This window comes from Toxoplasma gondii, chromosome VIIb (assembly GCF_000006565.2).
Source record: "Toxoplasma gondii ME49 chromosome VIIb, whole genome shotgun sequence".
Classification (NCBI taxonomy): domain Eukaryota; phylum Apicomplexa; class Conoidasida; order Eucoccidiorida; family Sarcocystidae; genus Toxoplasma; species Toxoplasma gondii.
The window spans coordinates 1,382,524-1,398,283 of NC_031475.1; the positions used below are offsets into that span (position 1 = coordinate 1,382,524).

Consider the following 15,760-nt stretch of genomic DNA (forward strand, 5'->3'; position numbering starts at 1 on the left):
GTGCTAGGGTATCTTAGGGAAGCTGGTTTCTCTTCCTGTCCACAATGTTGCGCATGAAAGGCGTCATAGCAGTGGCCGCTCTCGCGGTTCTGCTTCAGGAGGTACATTGCCAACCTGCTCAGAACGTACAGCTAACCAACGGTAGGAATGACGACGGTGGTCCACTGACTTAGCTACCTCACCGCAGAGCTTGTACCCCCAGGACCCGTGGGAATTGCTCCACATCAGCAGCTGTCGCTCGAAAAACCGACATTTCCCGTGGCAATTGCTCAGCCTGCACAGCCACAGCTTCCTTCCGTGGCTCCCACGGTTACGGCACCACAGCCGTCGGTGTCAGCTGTGCCGCCTGCCACTTCTCCAGTGAGACTGCTCACGCGTTGGAATGCCCTCTTACGGATACAATCGATCAGTTCTTGCAGCTAACTGGACAGCTGCCTCAAGGAGTTGCTTTTCCAGTCACACCTCCAGTTGCTCCTACTGTGCTCTCCACTTCGTTCGTGAGTCTTGCGTTATGGTGCATCAACATCGAATACCGCATACCCCGTTTCGGTAGGTTTTGCCGCCGTGGATTCAGCGAATCGCCAACGTTGCCGCAGGAATGACAGCGTTTCTTTCCTCCATAGGTAATGGACTGACGTGCTAGTTTGACGAACCGTGAGTGGATAGGGGGAATACTATTGGTGCAGGAATACAAGACCTGCCAATGGTTGAAGACTGTAGGTGGAGTCTGCCATTGGTAACGGGATACAACATGAACCAATTCGGAATTTCAGGTGGGAAGGCACCTCAAATGAGAGAAGTGATGCTGTGCGTACAAAACAGTAGGTCGCTGTCGGGCACGGCAAAGCCGCATTGTAACATTGGCATGACTCCCCAGTAATGGACGGCGCGAGGCATATTTTCAACACCGGTATGCTTCGTCGGAAACCTAGTAGAAAGCGTATGGTCACCAGTGATACAGGAAGAGAAATCGCTACCCTCAACGTCCGCGTTCTGTCGGGTGGCCGGTATGAATACGATTCACGCCGAGTCAGCAGCTGGGCGTTCAGAACCTCACAGGCGTGCAGACAGTGCTCTTGCGCGGCTGAAAACGCTTGTTTCGCGGCCTTATTCTAAAAAGTTGATGAAGGCTCTAGGTAATGCCCCATGGCTGTTGGTCGAGGCAAAGTGAGCTCCTGATGATACACGCATCACTCAGGCTCGCCGATGTCAGCTCTGTAAGGGGGGCTCCAAAACTAGTAAACTTGGGGGCCTTATGAGGCTGGTTCGTACTGCAGGTTTCTAATGCAACGAGAGGCGACTCCAGATAGGTCGGGAAAACCAGCTTATGTTTTGCCAGCGGGTTCTTATGGCGCACACACAGACAGAGGTGGCTTGCCGGATCGATTTTGACTCTCGTTTCTGACCTGCCTATTGCGACGGATATTGCTGACTCCGCCACTGGTGGCTTTGGCCACGTCAATGGTATGTTTTCAGGTTTCCTCCCGACCCGTTATCTAACTGAAAAATAATATTCACTCGTGCCCAGTCGTGTTACCAAGGCCATCAAGAGTTCACCGTATTGATCGTGCGATGAAAGAACTACAACAGGGAATGGTAAACCTTAGCATGTTCTTTCTTATGACACGACATTATCAGTGTGACTCTATCAGGATCCAAGCGCCATCAGTAATGGCGGGTTAGGTGAAGGCAGCGTTGGTGATGGAGGCTTATTCCATGACGACTAAAAGGTCACCTGGTGGAAGACGTCATCAAGACAAATGGTAGAAACGGCATATGCCGTAGCGGTGTGCTTCACTCCTTTTCAAATGTAAACTTCACACTGTTTGTTTGCTGTAGTCATCATACACGGACCTTCCCTCCACTGACTGGTAAACCGGAAACTCGACACTCGCCTGTCTCCTTACAGAAACACGGCCCTTCTTCAAGAGCGGACTCTAGAGAGGAGGTTCTTCTAGCTCAGGAAATTCCTCCAGTCTATTGCCATAGAGAAAAACCCCATGGACCGAGATCTTAAAAAGACCACATTGTTCTGCAAAAGAAAAATGTCATAAATAGAACTGAATACCCCCTGTGCTGGCTGCCTTGTGACAGCCAGCTGGTCTTCGGTTTTACCGTTTCTGCCTGGGATCGACCTTAAACGACTTCACTGTTGGGGTAATACGTAGGCGGGACGTAGTAGTAACGTTACGCGTTAAGCAGCGCAGAATGTATGCGGGCATTCAATTATCTGGAGAGAATGGGGAGCAACTACATAGAACGAAATTGTTGCCTCTCTGCGCAGATGCCTTCGCTGGCGTCGGCTCCCCTCGTGTCTCATTTGCGCCGCCGGAGAGACTGCCGACCCGCCAGACACAGATAAGTACGGGAAGAGACACAAGCAAAGGTAGACCAGTAGAGGTTTGAGTCTGACTTAGCATTTGGTTTCAAAAGACTTTTACAGACCAATTGGGGCTCTTGAGATGATTTAAGATTCCGACAACAGTAATAGCTGCGCAGTCTTGCATGTCGTTGCCTTGACACGGGCGGCGGCCACGGACGTCCCCAGTACCTTGCATGACAGTACGCTGCATGCACAAGGATATCGTTCCACACCTGCAGTGAATTCATCAGCCAGACAGAAAGCCTGAAAAAAAATTTATTGATTTCGTGTGTTTCACAGGAAGTGGGAAGTGCTGCCACGCTGCAAAGCGCCATACACTTGGTGGCTTCTGCGGCCCTCGCCTGGCTGCAACCTTGCGAGCGGTGGTTTACTGTTCGCAGTGTTGACCGTGTTGTTACACAAGCTTTTTTCCGGAAAAGGAATTCCGTTCCGACAGCCATGCAGTCCTTTTTGGATCTTTTTTCGGCTTCGCTTAGCGACTGGCGCGATCTCGTCCCTCGTAAGGCCGGACACGTAGGGAAGTGTTTGCATGCTTGAATCACGCTGTGAATGCCCGTCCACAAAAAGTTTCCGTCTGCACGTTTTGTCATTCGAACGCCCAGTGCATTTGCCATTCACGGTCTCATCATCACATGCGCTCTTTTGTTGCTTGGTAGGAACTGTGTGTCGAACTGGACCGTCTCTCGACTGAGTTGTTTGCCGCATGCACCGTGTCTTTCCTTCTCGGCGATGATGGTCCGGCGCCTTTTGCTTGGCGACAAGTTTTCCAGGCAGCCCGTAGAGGATCGTCTCCCTTACCCGTCTGCGGAGGAGGCATCTACTATCGACAGCACTGGCACCTCAGCTCCTGCCCCCCGGCGGACACCCTTATCAAGACACCCTTCCCTGGAAACGAGTCGGCGACTCCTTTTCCCGCAGTCTTTACCGGACGACGTCCAGGAGCCACTGACGCTAGCCTTCGGCGCTCTTCGGTTCTCCTCTAACGAAGGGAGTGCGTCGCGGCGCGGCGTCTCTCCCCTCTCTGCTCCAGAGCAAGCTGCGCTGTCTCAGCGGTGGGCGTCTCAGCAGGGGGGCAGCCGAAGCGACGAGCCACCTTTGCTGTGTTCTCGAAGCGCTCCTGCCGAACGCTCTGCGGGTCAGCCGAGAGGGAGGACGACGCGGTCTTCCCTCACCTTCCTTGAATGTCACCGAGAGCGTCGACAAGAGCACCCGTTCAAAGAATCCTGTCTTTTTGACGGCCCGTGGCTCTCAGGCGGGGCGCATCGCCTCGGGCGGTCGGTGGAGGGAAGCGTCGCAGACAGCTGTGCAGACACCGCAGAAGCTCTCCTCGAAAGCGGAGGCAGCGACAGCGGAGGTAGCGACAGCGTGCGCGCGAAAAACGAGGACATGCCGTTCCCCACTCCCATGAAGAGACTGCGGGGTGCGCCGCCTCGGGAATCTTCCTGCAGCGTTGCCCCCCAAGCAGTCATGCAAGCAGAAAGCCGGAGGAGAACGCGAGCTCCCCGTCAGAGAGGGTCCGAGGCTGAGAACGAAGCTGGGGACTCTCCGCCTTCGACCTTGCCGGTGGCACCAGGAGCGAAGCCCCGTCGCATCGGCGGCTTCATCGGATTCCTCCTGTCTCTCTTCACTCCGCGTGCTCCCGACCCCGCTTGCGCCCTTCCTCCCCAAGCGAACGATGGTGACGCGTCCATTTCATCGCTTCGCTACGAACTGTCTCCGTCTGCTGCATGCGCCTCCGACTCCTGCTCGCTCCCGACCTGTCCGTGCTCCTCTCTCGCCGGGGGCGCCTGCACGCACACATTCCCAGCCCCTAGCCCGCATGCAGGCGGCGTCTTCGTTCCCACCTCCGCTTCCCTCGAAGGCGCCCCTCCAGGCCCTCCGTTCGCGAGCGGCCGTCTCGCTCCTCTTCCCCCTCCGGAATCCACGGCATGGCCGCCACGTTGCCGGCGCGGCGTCGACCCGCGCGATTGCGTGCATGCGCCGGGCGCCTCCCAGCCGTTCGCGCTCTCTCCAGCGCTGTCTGCAGGCGTCACTGTCTACACACGGACGGCACACTTCGCCGACGCTGCTCAGCGCGTGCTGCGCCTGCTCTGGAGCTGCTGCTGCGTCGGCGTCCTTCTCTGGCTGCTTCTCCACCTCTCCTTTTCGCTCTACCGGGACATTCAGCAGGGCGAGGAGCAGCGACAGCTCCGCACGGCGGCTGAGGCGGCTCACTGTCGCCAGCACCACCGCGAGAACGGATGCGACACGCTCGACCCGCTGCCGCCGTACCTCCACCAGCCCTGCAGCGAGTGGAAGACCTGCCTGATGCGCGAGCCGGGAAGCCACGGCGAAAGAACCAAAGTCATGGCGGCGGTCGTCGGAGACGTCCTCAACGCGTTCTTCCAGCGTCTCGAGTGGTGAGACTCGCGGAACACGCCGCCTTCGGTGTATGTACACCTCGTGCAGCGTCCCAGTGGGGGCCGGCGCAGAGGTGGACACGAGAGGGAACGGATCACGCCGTAGGGGATGGAAAGTGAGAAGGGCAGGCAAGTCGTGCGATTTGATAATAAACAGTAAAATGGGGGGTGGGGTGAATGCGGGGAAGCGATCTGGCGAAACAAGGCCCTCGCAGACTACTCCGGTGACGCTGTGTCCACATAGCGGCCGAAGGCGAAGGAGCAAAGCTCGGCGCCTCCAAGAAGGAACGCAACCGCTTCTGGACTCGCATTTCCTGCGTTCTCTGCACATGCCGCAATGCCTATACCTATTTATATATCTATCAATAAATCTATGACATATACATATATATATATATAGATAGATATAGGTCTATTAGGAGAAACGGTAGTGTCAAGGTTCGCCTCGTTGAGTTGCATATCTGTGTCGGCTCTTGATGTCTTCTGCAACCCACGGGTGTGGAGGTGTACATCCAGAACGTCTAAGCTGTTTTCTCCTGTTCCCGTTTGCCCTTCGAGTACGAACCTCTCTGGATTTTTTTTCTTTAGTTCCCACGATTTATGTTTCCTGTGTCGCTACCTGTTGTGCACGCGTCTCCACACCGGTGTGTTTTTCCTTTCTACCTCGCTTTGCTGTCTTCCACGTTCTCTGTCTCGTGCTTTCTGTCTTATTTCAGGCGAACGATCGCATGCCTAGCTCTGCTGCTGCTGGCTGTGATTTACGCCACGAGCTGGATTTCTCAGCCCATTGCGCCGCCCCTGATTCCCCCGCGACTCCGCGAAGAGCCGCGGCCGACAGCCTCCTCCCTGGCGCCGTTCGGGGGAGAGACACCCCAGCCGCTTCCAGCGTTGCCCGAGACTCACGCCTTCGGAGTGTCTCCGTGGAAAGCACGTGAAGAGGCGCACGCAAAGGTGCATGCAGAGAGACACGGGTCTCACTTGTTTGGAGACAGCTCCGCGAACGTGGAAGCCGAGAGGAGACGCGCCGACACGCGACTGTGGGGCAGACGGCGGGAGTCTCCGGGCCACCACGACAAGGTGCTCTGACCTCTTAGGGAAGAGGCGGAGAGAATGAGGGGAGAAAGCATTTTCTACGAGCAGTCGCACTGAGATTTGAATCGTGAACGGGAAGCGACTTGCTTCCAGGTCCGCATTCAGCGTTTTCCGGTTATTTTCTCTTGTCTTTGGGCCCCCGTTCTCCAGGGTTCCCCTTTCTTTTGATCCAGTTCTTTTTCTGTTTGCTGTTTCACTTTTTCTTGGCCTCGCTCTTGCGCAGCGCGAGCGAGTCAGGCTTGTTTTGAGGAGACCCCAGGTGTTTTTCGCGCGCGTAGAAGAGAGGAACGACAGTCCCGGAGAAGCGACTCCGCGCACGGACTTTTCAGGCAGGTGACCCCCCCGTCGGGGCCTGCCGTGTTGTCGAGGGGGCTTTAGATTCTTGTTTTCATGAGATGCGACAATGGCAAGAAAAACCGCAACTGCATGCACCCCGGTAGCTCTGTTTTCGCGAGCTCTCGAAGGCGAGCACGATGGGTTTAGGACCCGTGAGAGGCAGAAAGAAAAGAGAACAGAGAAACAGAGAGAGAGAGAGAAGAGAGGGAACGTGGCACAAGAGACGAGAAACAGAGGGAAAGGAATCGGCGACTTGAGCAGCGAGTCTCCAGAATACTGAGGCAACCAGAGGGTCGAAGAGGTCGATTCGGATGCCTGTCCTTTAAAGCGCTGAAACATCCAACCAGTTCAGACGCGTGTTTTTGACTGTCTCTACCAATGTGGAAGGGCCTCGCCTCTCTTCAACTGTCACGGGGGGTGTTTGTGTGCATGTACAGCCGGATGAAAGCGACGACCTTTCTCCAATGACGACTGCGATGGGGAGTGGGAGAGACGCGAGCACGGAGAAAACAGAGAGATAAGATGAAGGTTCTGATTTTTAGCGCGGTATCTCTCGGGGCTCGCGTGACCAGCGTTTTTATGAAGGTCACTTCGGTTCGCTAGGGAAACAGGGGCAGCGAACATGTCTCCAAACTGCATAGACAGTTGAAGCTAAATTAAAAACGTTCAATAATATACTTCAAAACTGATGTCACATATGATCTGTTTATATCTTGACAGTATAAATTTGTATGTAAAACTTTTTTGTGTACTCGGTGCCACTGTACGGGCAGGCGCTTGAGGATCTTTGAGCGTGTGTCGTCTGCAAGCCATTGAAAAATTCGGGAAAGAGAGACATCATTGTAGAGTGTATACACACTTGTGTGTACAGCCACATGTTGATAAGAGTTCTGTTGACAGAGAGGTTGCCACTAAGGGGGAGCGCTCCGCGAGAAAGCGAGAAGATCTGAGGCAGGAAAAGTTTAGAGAGGCCGACACGAAAAGGGATAGACCTTAAGAAAAACGGCGCGGCTGTCAGCAGTGCGAGACAGAGCGTTGCAGAAGCTGGAGGCAAGAGCGAATTCAAAGGGAAGAGGAGGGCAAGAGAGTGAAGATGGAGAAGCACGCGACACCACCGCGTGGAGGCGCAGTGAGCAGAAAAGCCATCTTTAGAGCAAGTGAGCTGCACCTCCTGCTGACTTCTTCGCTCCTGAAAAAAAGAACGAAGGAAAACCGTGCGTCTCTTCTTAAGAGGCATCAAAAACCTTGTCCACCACTCACGACTCCCACTCCCAGTGTATGTACACCCGGAATATTTCCACTTCCGGATCCGCATTCACTCAACTTCCGGAGCATTTGAACGTGAGCGACCCACGAAAGGAAAAACAAACGCGAGGTGGAGCGTCTTGCTCTGTGTCTTTTCTCTCGGACGCGAGAACTGTTGCACTCCATCTGTGATCGAGGATTCAGAGACACCGTTGTGCGACCCACTGCGTCCCCGACGCTTGTCGCAATGCCACTCAGAAGCTCCACAGAGAGGCGAAGAGCTTTGGGTAAAAGGCAACGAGGAAGAGAGGCGAAAGCGCGCATTCAACGGTCCGTTGTCTTCTTCTGCTCACCTTTTTTCGTCCGTACTTGCAGACGTTCTGCGATCGCCGAAATGGAATCCTTAGGGTACAAGACACACCCCGAAAAAACGCATTTATGTCATCACTTTTTTCCCCCATCACACACACTTCTAAAAATCCTCCAAGCGACGACGTGTACTCACACTTACGGAATACCAATGAGATGCACATAGCCACAAACAAATCTATATATATATATATATATATATTGTATGTATGTGTGCATGTATATGCATATACATATGAACGTGTATATGTATGCACGCATGCATGCAGACGAGGGAAAAGAGAAGAAGTGACCGAGTTGCGATTTCGGCCTTCCACCCCGTGGCGCGCTCTGAATCACTGCTGAGTGTTTTTCTCGTCGCAGGACAACGGGGAAATCGTCCCCTGCACAGACTTCTCTCGCGTCTCTCTCATACGCGGCCCCCTGCCTCGGTTGGTGAGCTTGTGTTTGTGTGTCTCGCGCGAATTCTCAGTTCGCTGTGCCCGAACACTCGACCACGGACTTCGACAAAGAATGCTGGCTTTCGTTTCGATTCGAGGAAAGACGCGTCGCACTGCCAAGGGCAGTGAACGAGGAGCCAGAAGGTCGAGCGCATGCGGTGGCGCGCGTCTTCGTTAAGCATGTACAAGCTGGCGGCTTCGCCACAAATCGTTTCTCACCCGCGAGGCCGACTCAGCGCTCCCTGCAGACTCCGCGGTGCCGGCATGTCGCTTCTGAGGAGAAACACAAACAGCCACCGGAGGAAAGCGAAGAGTTTCCAACGGCGTCCCCTCGAGGGCCGCCGTCCAGAAGAAACGACATCCCTCTGTGTTCCCCAGAGACTTTCACCTCCGGATGATGCTGGCACCCACAGATATCGGTTTCCAGATGTAGACGAGCAGGCTCTCAGATCTGAGATTCTGCTCTTTCGCAAACGTCTGAAACGCGACAGAAGACACGAGCTTCCACGAAGCGACTAGAAAAATGGGACAGTCATGCAGGTCTGTTTTAATGTACATCTCGCTACGGACTCTGCTCGAACACCTGGGCAGCGTCAGGTCCATTCCAGCGCTGCTTAGGAACGAAAGACGAAAGCTATGCCGTCTGAAGGTGGGGATGAGTTCTTGCTCAGCTTCTTGCCGAACCTGCCGCTCCCCCCTCAAGGCTTTCTCCTCTTTCCACGCACTCTGTTTCCTTCCACGAAGACAGTCGCGCGGCAACGACAGACACCCCCGAAGAGCTGTCAATGCAGACTGGACGCCGATGTACCTCGGCGCAGAAACACGGTGGTGTGGAGCGAAAAACGCGTAAAGGAAGCCTGAAAAGCTCGGGGAAATATGCAAAACTTGGGGAGAACGCTTGGAGAAAGAATTCGCAAAAACGTCAAACTTAAAATGACCTCACCTTGGCAGAGTTCTCAGCCGACGGCTCGAAGGCTTGCTGTCTCTCGCGTTTCCTCTCTGCAGTGCGCATCTCTCGCTTCTCAAGCACCTCCTTCGCCTTCTTCATCTGCGCCACACAACAACGCAGAGTCGGAAGAACAGACAACCGAAAATACAAAAATACGATAATCCAGGAAGCGCGCGAAAAAGACGAGAAAACCCAAAAAAAACCAGGAAGCAACTAACAGGAGAATCCACTTCCTCGCGCGTCGTTCCCGGCTCTCGATACAGGAGTAGAGAAAAGTACGTTTCTCAAATGGCAACGAGACACCCTCTGACAGAGGAGCTGCTTTGCCACCCAGGCGAACTTGACTGTGTCTCGGAACGTTGACTGGCAAAAAACTGTCGGCCCTCAGTTCCACAGGCGTTTGTAGAAAAACGTTCAAAGAAAAACATGCCCCCCACAGAAATGAAGTCGCTTCTGAACTTGCGCGAAGAAGAATCGAATAGGTGCGACGCAAACGAACAGGAACCCCACCGCATCAAAAAAACAAAGAATTCTTTCGAACGAACTAGTGGAGGGAGACTAGACAGGAGTGTCTGCGAAGAAAGACATTGGACAGGCAGTTCTCCGCGACGAGCGCTTCTCTTGTTCCAGCGCTCTTGGCACACGGGCATATCGCTCTCTCGCCAGGCTCTCTGGCCAGACAATCGAGCTGCGTTGCTCTGTTTGTCAACCGAGAAAAGGCGTTCAAAGAAAGCAGCGGAAGGCGAGTCCAAGACTGTGAAACAGCGAGTGTGCTCTTCTCGACCTTCTTGCTCTTGAGACGCGCATTCCGTCTTGTCCTAAAGAACGAAGAATCCTTTCGTGGTTCGCGGATTCTAGGTCTTGTTCTTCCCTCTCCTTCTTTCTCTCTGCTTTCCCACTGCTTGCAATTCTCTCGTTACCTGTTTCTGTTCCTCAGTGACAAAGTATTCGCCAGACTCGAGAAGCAAGTCCTCCTTCCGCGGGGTCTGCTCCGGCGGGAAGAGACTTTTGCTTTTCTTCTTGATCGCCGCGCGCCGCGCCTTTCGCTGCACATTTCGTTTCTTGAACTGTGGAAGAAAACGCTCCCAGTTCTCCTGAATGAAGAGACCAGACAGCTGCTAACTTCGGCGCGTCGCGCGGTGGAGGACAGCAAGCGCTCGACGGCGCGGAGGAACAACTAGAAACGAGTTCGCTCTCTTCCACTTTCTACACAAAAAAAGCGCGGTCGTGCGTGGGCAACTACTGCAGCGAAACACGACAAATGCATTCGCCATGAGTCTTCATGGAAGCAGATACACCAGGTTCGCTTTCGTCGCCTGGCGATTCCGATAAATCTCGAATTCTACTGCTTGCTCTTCTTTCGTTTCGCTTTCTCTTTCATTTCATGTTCTCGTTTCTTCGTGTTTGCCTCCTTTCTCTCCAGCGTTGTTCCACTCAGCAGCTCGAGGTGAAGCAGATAGGCCTTGCAAGGTCGCTTCGCGCCTTTCCATGGTCGCCTGTGCACCTGAGCTGGAGACATCTCCCGCGTCCTCGTCGGTCACAGACTCACCTCGACCAGGGCAGGGTCCTTCTCCAGCTCCCGTTTAATCATCAGTTCCTTGATGTGGTAAACAGGGTGGATGTTCTTCATGCAGTCTTCCACGAGACGTTGAACCTAAGAGGGGAAGCGACAAATCCTTTCAAACACGAAAACGCTACGCAAGACGCGACTCCAAACGCTGTGCACGAGCCTGAGACGAACGATAAAAACGGTCAGGAAAAGGATACATAAAAAACATACATCCACATGCCCATGGAAAAGGAAACATACATAAATATGTATGTATATATAAATATAAATACATGTATACATATTCATATAATCATGCATGTTTATAGGTCTGCAAACCTTCATATATGTATATTCATATAAATATATATATATACATATATATGTGTATATTACTTAATTGTTTAGATACATGCGCAAATGTGTACATGTCTATCTTTGCACGTGTTTTTTCTTACAACTTTTATTCCTTTGTGGGTGCCCATAACAGAGACAGTCTGTCCCTGCACGAGGACGTAGCATTTCGTCAGGAGTTCGATCGCCTTCAGAGTCGAGCCGTTAGGCCCGACGAGTCTCTGCCTTCTCTTCACGAATTTCTCCTGCATGCAAAAGGAAGAAAAACCAACTCAGAGACAGGTGGCGTTCACGGAAGAGGGAAATGAGAAGACGCGCGCGACCCCTGAGTGGAGAAGAGCGCCGCATTCGCGACGAAAGAAGAGAGAACAGGGTCCTTCTCAGGAAGCAAGAAATTGGTCGGCTGCTCGGAGACGCACGCATTCGTCAATTCCGACCGGGACACAGTGAGGAAGAAAGACAAAAAGGGGGAGAGAAGAAGCAAAGAATGTGAAGAAAAACCACAGGAAAGTCCGTGTTCCTCAGAAGGACGGACAGAAGGTCGTTTGCGCTCCTGGAAACGAAGACGAGAAACTCGTTTTTCTCTCGGAGGAACAAGGCAGAAAAAGACACAGACACAGAGAACACCCGCGAGTGGAAAGGGAGAGCCATGAGAATCACAGGAACTGCAAAAGAGAAAAATACTCAAAGCGAACTCACTTTGTTTCGAACCATGCCTCCGATTTTAATGATGTCGCAGAACATTCCATCTGCAACAGAACAACAACTCAAACATCAACGGCGTCTCCGATACCCTTATGTCGGCCTCTGATCTCTCCAGGGATGCCTCGTTCTCAAGATTTTCTGTCTGCTGTCTCTGTCTGTCTCCCTTCTCTCTTGCTGTCTCTGTCTCCTTCTTGCTTGTGGGGTTCCCTCAGCTTCCCGAGCTGTTTGCAGTTTTCTTCGCTTTCGCTCTGTCGAGCCTCACCATCGAGAATTTTCCTTGCTTGCGCGATCGGGACGCTTCGGGCCAACAGCTTGATCATGTCGCGCGCCTGACGAGAGAGCCGCAGGAGAAGAACGGAAACCATGTTCCAGACACTTGTGTACGGCGAGACAAGCAACCATGTTCCTCCACCGAGGAAAAAGCACGACGAATCGCAATCGCCGCTTTCCATGCCTCGCCGCTCCTTCCTTCTCTTCTCCTCTTGTGTCCTGAGGTGCCCCGTGAGCTATTCTTCTTCCTTTTCTTCCTCTTCTCCCTCCCTCCTCCTTTTCTCCTCCTCCTTTTCTCTCTCGAGGTAGCCTCTCCTCTCTCGGATCTCTGCGCAGGACCCAGTTCTGCCTTCTTTTCTCGCGCGAGGCTTTTGCGTCGACTTCCTCCGTACTGCGTCACCGCAAGAGCTTCTCTGTACCTTGATGATGATGTACGGGTCGAAGGTTTTCTTTGTCGTTCGCACAGTCATGGATCCCTCGATGAGGTCGAGCTCCGCCTTGACGAAGTGCTGACCCAACGCGCGTTTCACTTCTGGCCAGACTTCCTTCAAATATTTCTCGCGGTACTGCGGAAAGAGACATGCGAAGCTGCTCTCCTCAAGCATCCCCCCAGGATTGTGTTCCTGCACAGCAACGCAACAGACAACAGAGGAGAGACGCCCGCGCGATGAACAGGGGCGAACAGACTGACACAGAAAGGGCAGGGGAAAGAGAGAGCCGAGGGAGAAGGGAGGAAAACGGCCGGAGAAAGAGCGAAGACAAAAGAAAGACGGAGAGGCACTGGACGGTTCCGCGCTCTGGCGCCGCGAACGCATAACAGAAAAGGACTGACGAAACAGACCGACACTCCTGCACCTGCGCTGCAGCCGCAACTCGACAGAAGTCTGCACATGAGGATCCAGAAGGCTGAAGCGTGCATGCACCTGAGAGAGGAAGTGAAGATAAACTGCGGCCGCCTAGAGAGACCTTCTCTTACCGGCTTGAATTCCTCGATTTTCCAGTGGTCAACATCGTCGGTGTCCCAAGGCTTGTCTCTTCTGTACTTCCCCCGCTTGCCCTCTTTTTTCGCGGCTGGCTTGCCCTCTGTCTCCTCAGTCTTCGCCTCCACCGACGGTCCGTCCGTCTCCTCCTCCGTGGGGCCTTGCTGCCCTCGCTTCTTCTTTGTCTCCATTGCCGTTCCGCACCGCAGAGGACGCGAAAACGCAGAATGCGGACGGAAGAACTCCGGAACGCGCAAGAGATTTGCAGACGCTTGCAAGAGAAGGGTGAAGATCCAGAGAGGCGAGAGCACGCAAGAAAGACCGAGAGCAGAGGACGAAAAACACTGGCAATGCGGGCCGCTCTCACCAACCACGGAAAAAAGGGGGAAGGAGGGGGAAAGCTGGAGGCACCCTGAACGCGATGCGGGTACGGAAAAGCTTCAGACACGAACAGGGGAGAAACCGTATTTCTTGTTGAGGAAATGTTCAGTGGGAGACGAACGGAGAGGGTCAAACGTTCCTTTACCGAATGCGCGCTGCATGCCAACCGGAGCCGACAGGCAGTTGCTTCCGGGAAGCTGTTCAGTGGACGGACGGGGGAAACGGAAAAAGAAGATACTCGAAAAACAGAAAACAACCGCTCTCTTTTCCTTGAAAAAAATCCAGAAGGTCGGAACTACTGTGACAAGTTCGAGGAAAAAGGGAACGCTTTGTCAACTTAAGCTGCTCAAAACGCATGCATGCACGCGGCCTCGCGGAACTCGGTGACCAGCGTCGTGGTGCTTGAGCCTGACCTAGGCGTCTGAGTGTTTTTGAAAACGCGCCAATTAGGGAATGAAAAATGGCGGACTGATGTTTTCGCTCGTCACCCGTCGGTTCTTCGTTGCCTGCCTTTTGACAAAGTCCTTCGCAGTCCTTCAATTTGCACAGAACACGGGAGAAAGCGAGGAAAACACCGAGATTGTTTTCAGAGAAAACAAAGAATATGAAGAGACAGGGGGTTCACGTGCTCCCGGCGATATAGCGAGCCAGCTCACGAGCTGTGTGTACACGTAAGAAAGAGTTCTTCCCGCTCTGTCCACTTGAAGGCAGCTAGCGGGGCTTCGCGCGCTGTTTTCGGCCCATAGAGCTCTACGAAACAGACTTCTACAAACACAGTAAGAGGAACACCAGGCATAAATGTGTGTCTTCAACGTGTCTCCTGCGCGTAGACATACAGACACATTCGGCGTATGTGTACGGTTGTCCATATGATGACTGCGCAGGAGCCTTTCGGCGGGACTCTAGCGCCGCCGAGGAGTTAGGAAAGACAACGAAGCAACATGTCAGGTCGTTTTCGTGAAGTGCAACATGCGAGGAAGACCTTCGTCTCCCCTTTTCAGCGTCTCGGCATGAGTCTTCGTGAGGCCTTGCAAACCACGTGATCGGCTTATATACGGATGTACCCTCTGGGAAGCATACTTCTGCGCGAGAGTCAACTTGACGAGGCGGGTGTCAGGTGAAACAGCGATGAAAACCCGTTTCTCTAAGAGAAACGAACTCAGTGATTCGCTTCCTTTTCTCTTCATAGTTCAGACTGGCACTTTCGCTTTTCCTTGCCAGCCCCAGGGCTGCCAAGCTCGCCACAAGAACTGGAGGTGACCTAACGGGGTATAGTGGGAATTTACCGAAACACGGTGTAGGAACGCCCGCCGGAGATTCTTTTTGGGCAAACTGGCCAATGGGTAATTTCATTTTCTCTGAACGGATTGGAAGATTCAGATAGCAGAGAAGAGTTTTCTCTGCCCGGTGTTCAGGATCTTGTCCTTGCGTTGACACGGTACTGAAACACCGCCTTCGGTCGTTAGCTACCCCGAGAACGTCGGAGAAAGTGCAAGAAAGACGGCTTCCCCGTATTTGTCGGAATCCGCGACGCGAAATGACTCGAGGAAGTGTGTTTAAACGTGGGTAAGGCTTTTTTGCCAGTAAAAATTCCCCGGAGAACCCCCCGGCTGAGACGGCTCGCCAGTGTGTGTGCTTACGAATGCCGTGAGAAAAGACCATCGCGAAGTCGAGACTAGAACAAGAATCGACACCAGGGAAGAACGTTTTTTTCGAACAACGCGTGTCAGGCTCTTTGCAACCTTTTAGCAGTGTCGCTTTGGCCAAGGCTGCGACTTCCTCCGCGAAAAACCCCAACAATCCGCTCTCGCCGTCGGCTCAGACAATAAGCGCACATCGTGAGGATTCCCGCTTCGTGTGAGGCTTCCCTGTTTTTTTATCTGCGTTTGCTTGCTTTGTGGTGGCAGCGTCTAGTCGCTTTTTCGTTAAAAAAAGAAATCGATGGGTGTCAGTGTGCACTGGAGTGTCCGTTGTCTCAGACGAACTGAACTCTGAGGCTCGTGTCCTTTGCGAGCTATGCGATTCCTGTTCCGTCTCTGGAGTCGTTGTCACTTGACCGTCTCCGGCGCTCCTTCGGCGGGCAGAGGGGGCGAGTCTTCCGATGAGGGAAGCGACCCGACTGGGTTTTCGCTGAAAAGATTTTCCACCACATTTTTGCAGCGTCTGCGCTTTGTCTAGACCCCTTCGCGCGTCCTGACATTCCCTCGGTTCTCCAGAAACACCAGCGGCGTGTCTTCGGCAAACGGCGAAGTCCTGTTGCGAGTCTTACTCGTTCCTCACGAACTCCCCCTCTTTTCCCTCACTCTTC

The 15,760-nt window shown here is 53.4% G+C and overlaps 3 protein-coding genes across 3 annotated transcripts; 2 read left to right on the forward strand and 1 right to left on the reverse strand.

The window, feature by feature from the left end:
* Positions 1–1,788, forward strand: TGME49_262090 (hypothetical protein). Its single transcript, XM_002365290.1, has 14 exons — positions 1–141; positions 203–360; positions 420–497; positions 554–623; positions 687–716; positions 774–821; positions 878–910; positions 962–1,007; positions 1,060–1,136; positions 1,199–1,217; positions 1,278–1,310; positions 1,364–1,464; positions 1,529–1,596; positions 1,653–1,788. The coding sequence occupies exons 1-14, from the start codon at positions 45–47 to the stop codon at positions 1,725–1,727; spliced, it is 933 nt and encodes a 310-aa protein (XP_002365331.1). The 5' UTR covers positions 1–44; the 3' UTR covers positions 1,728–1,788.
* A 1,144-nt stretch (positions 1,789–2,932) lies between these two features.
* On the forward strand, positions 2,933–6,945 carry TGME49_262080 (hypothetical protein; the record flags this gene model as incomplete). The annotated part of the gene is made up of 2 exons (XM_002365289.2): positions 2,933–4,782; positions 5,499–6,945. The coding sequence occupies 2 exons, from the start codon at positions 2,933–2,935 to the stop codon at positions 5,866–5,868; spliced, it is 2,220 nt and encodes a 739-aa protein (XP_002365330.2). The 3' UTR covers positions 5,869–6,945.
* Positions 6,946–7,077: 132 nt separating this feature from the next.
* On the reverse strand, positions 7,078–14,237 carry TGME49_262070 (ribosomal rna assembly protein mis3, putative). The gene is made up of 11 exons (XM_002365288.1): positions 13,068–14,237; positions 12,511–12,714; positions 12,084–12,150; positions 11,816–11,865; positions 11,221–11,361; positions 10,763–10,867; positions 10,134–10,307; positions 9,208–9,312; positions 8,484–8,537; positions 7,809–7,857; positions 7,078–7,399 (listed from the first exon to the last, which is right to left on the reverse strand). Exons 1-11 carry the CDS (start codon positions 13,260–13,262, stop codon positions 7,359–7,361), a joined length of 1,185 nt encoding a protein of 394 aa, XP_002365329.1. The 5' UTR covers positions 13,263–14,237; the 3' UTR covers positions 7,078–7,358.
* Positions 14,238–15,760: the final 1,523 nt, after the last annotated feature.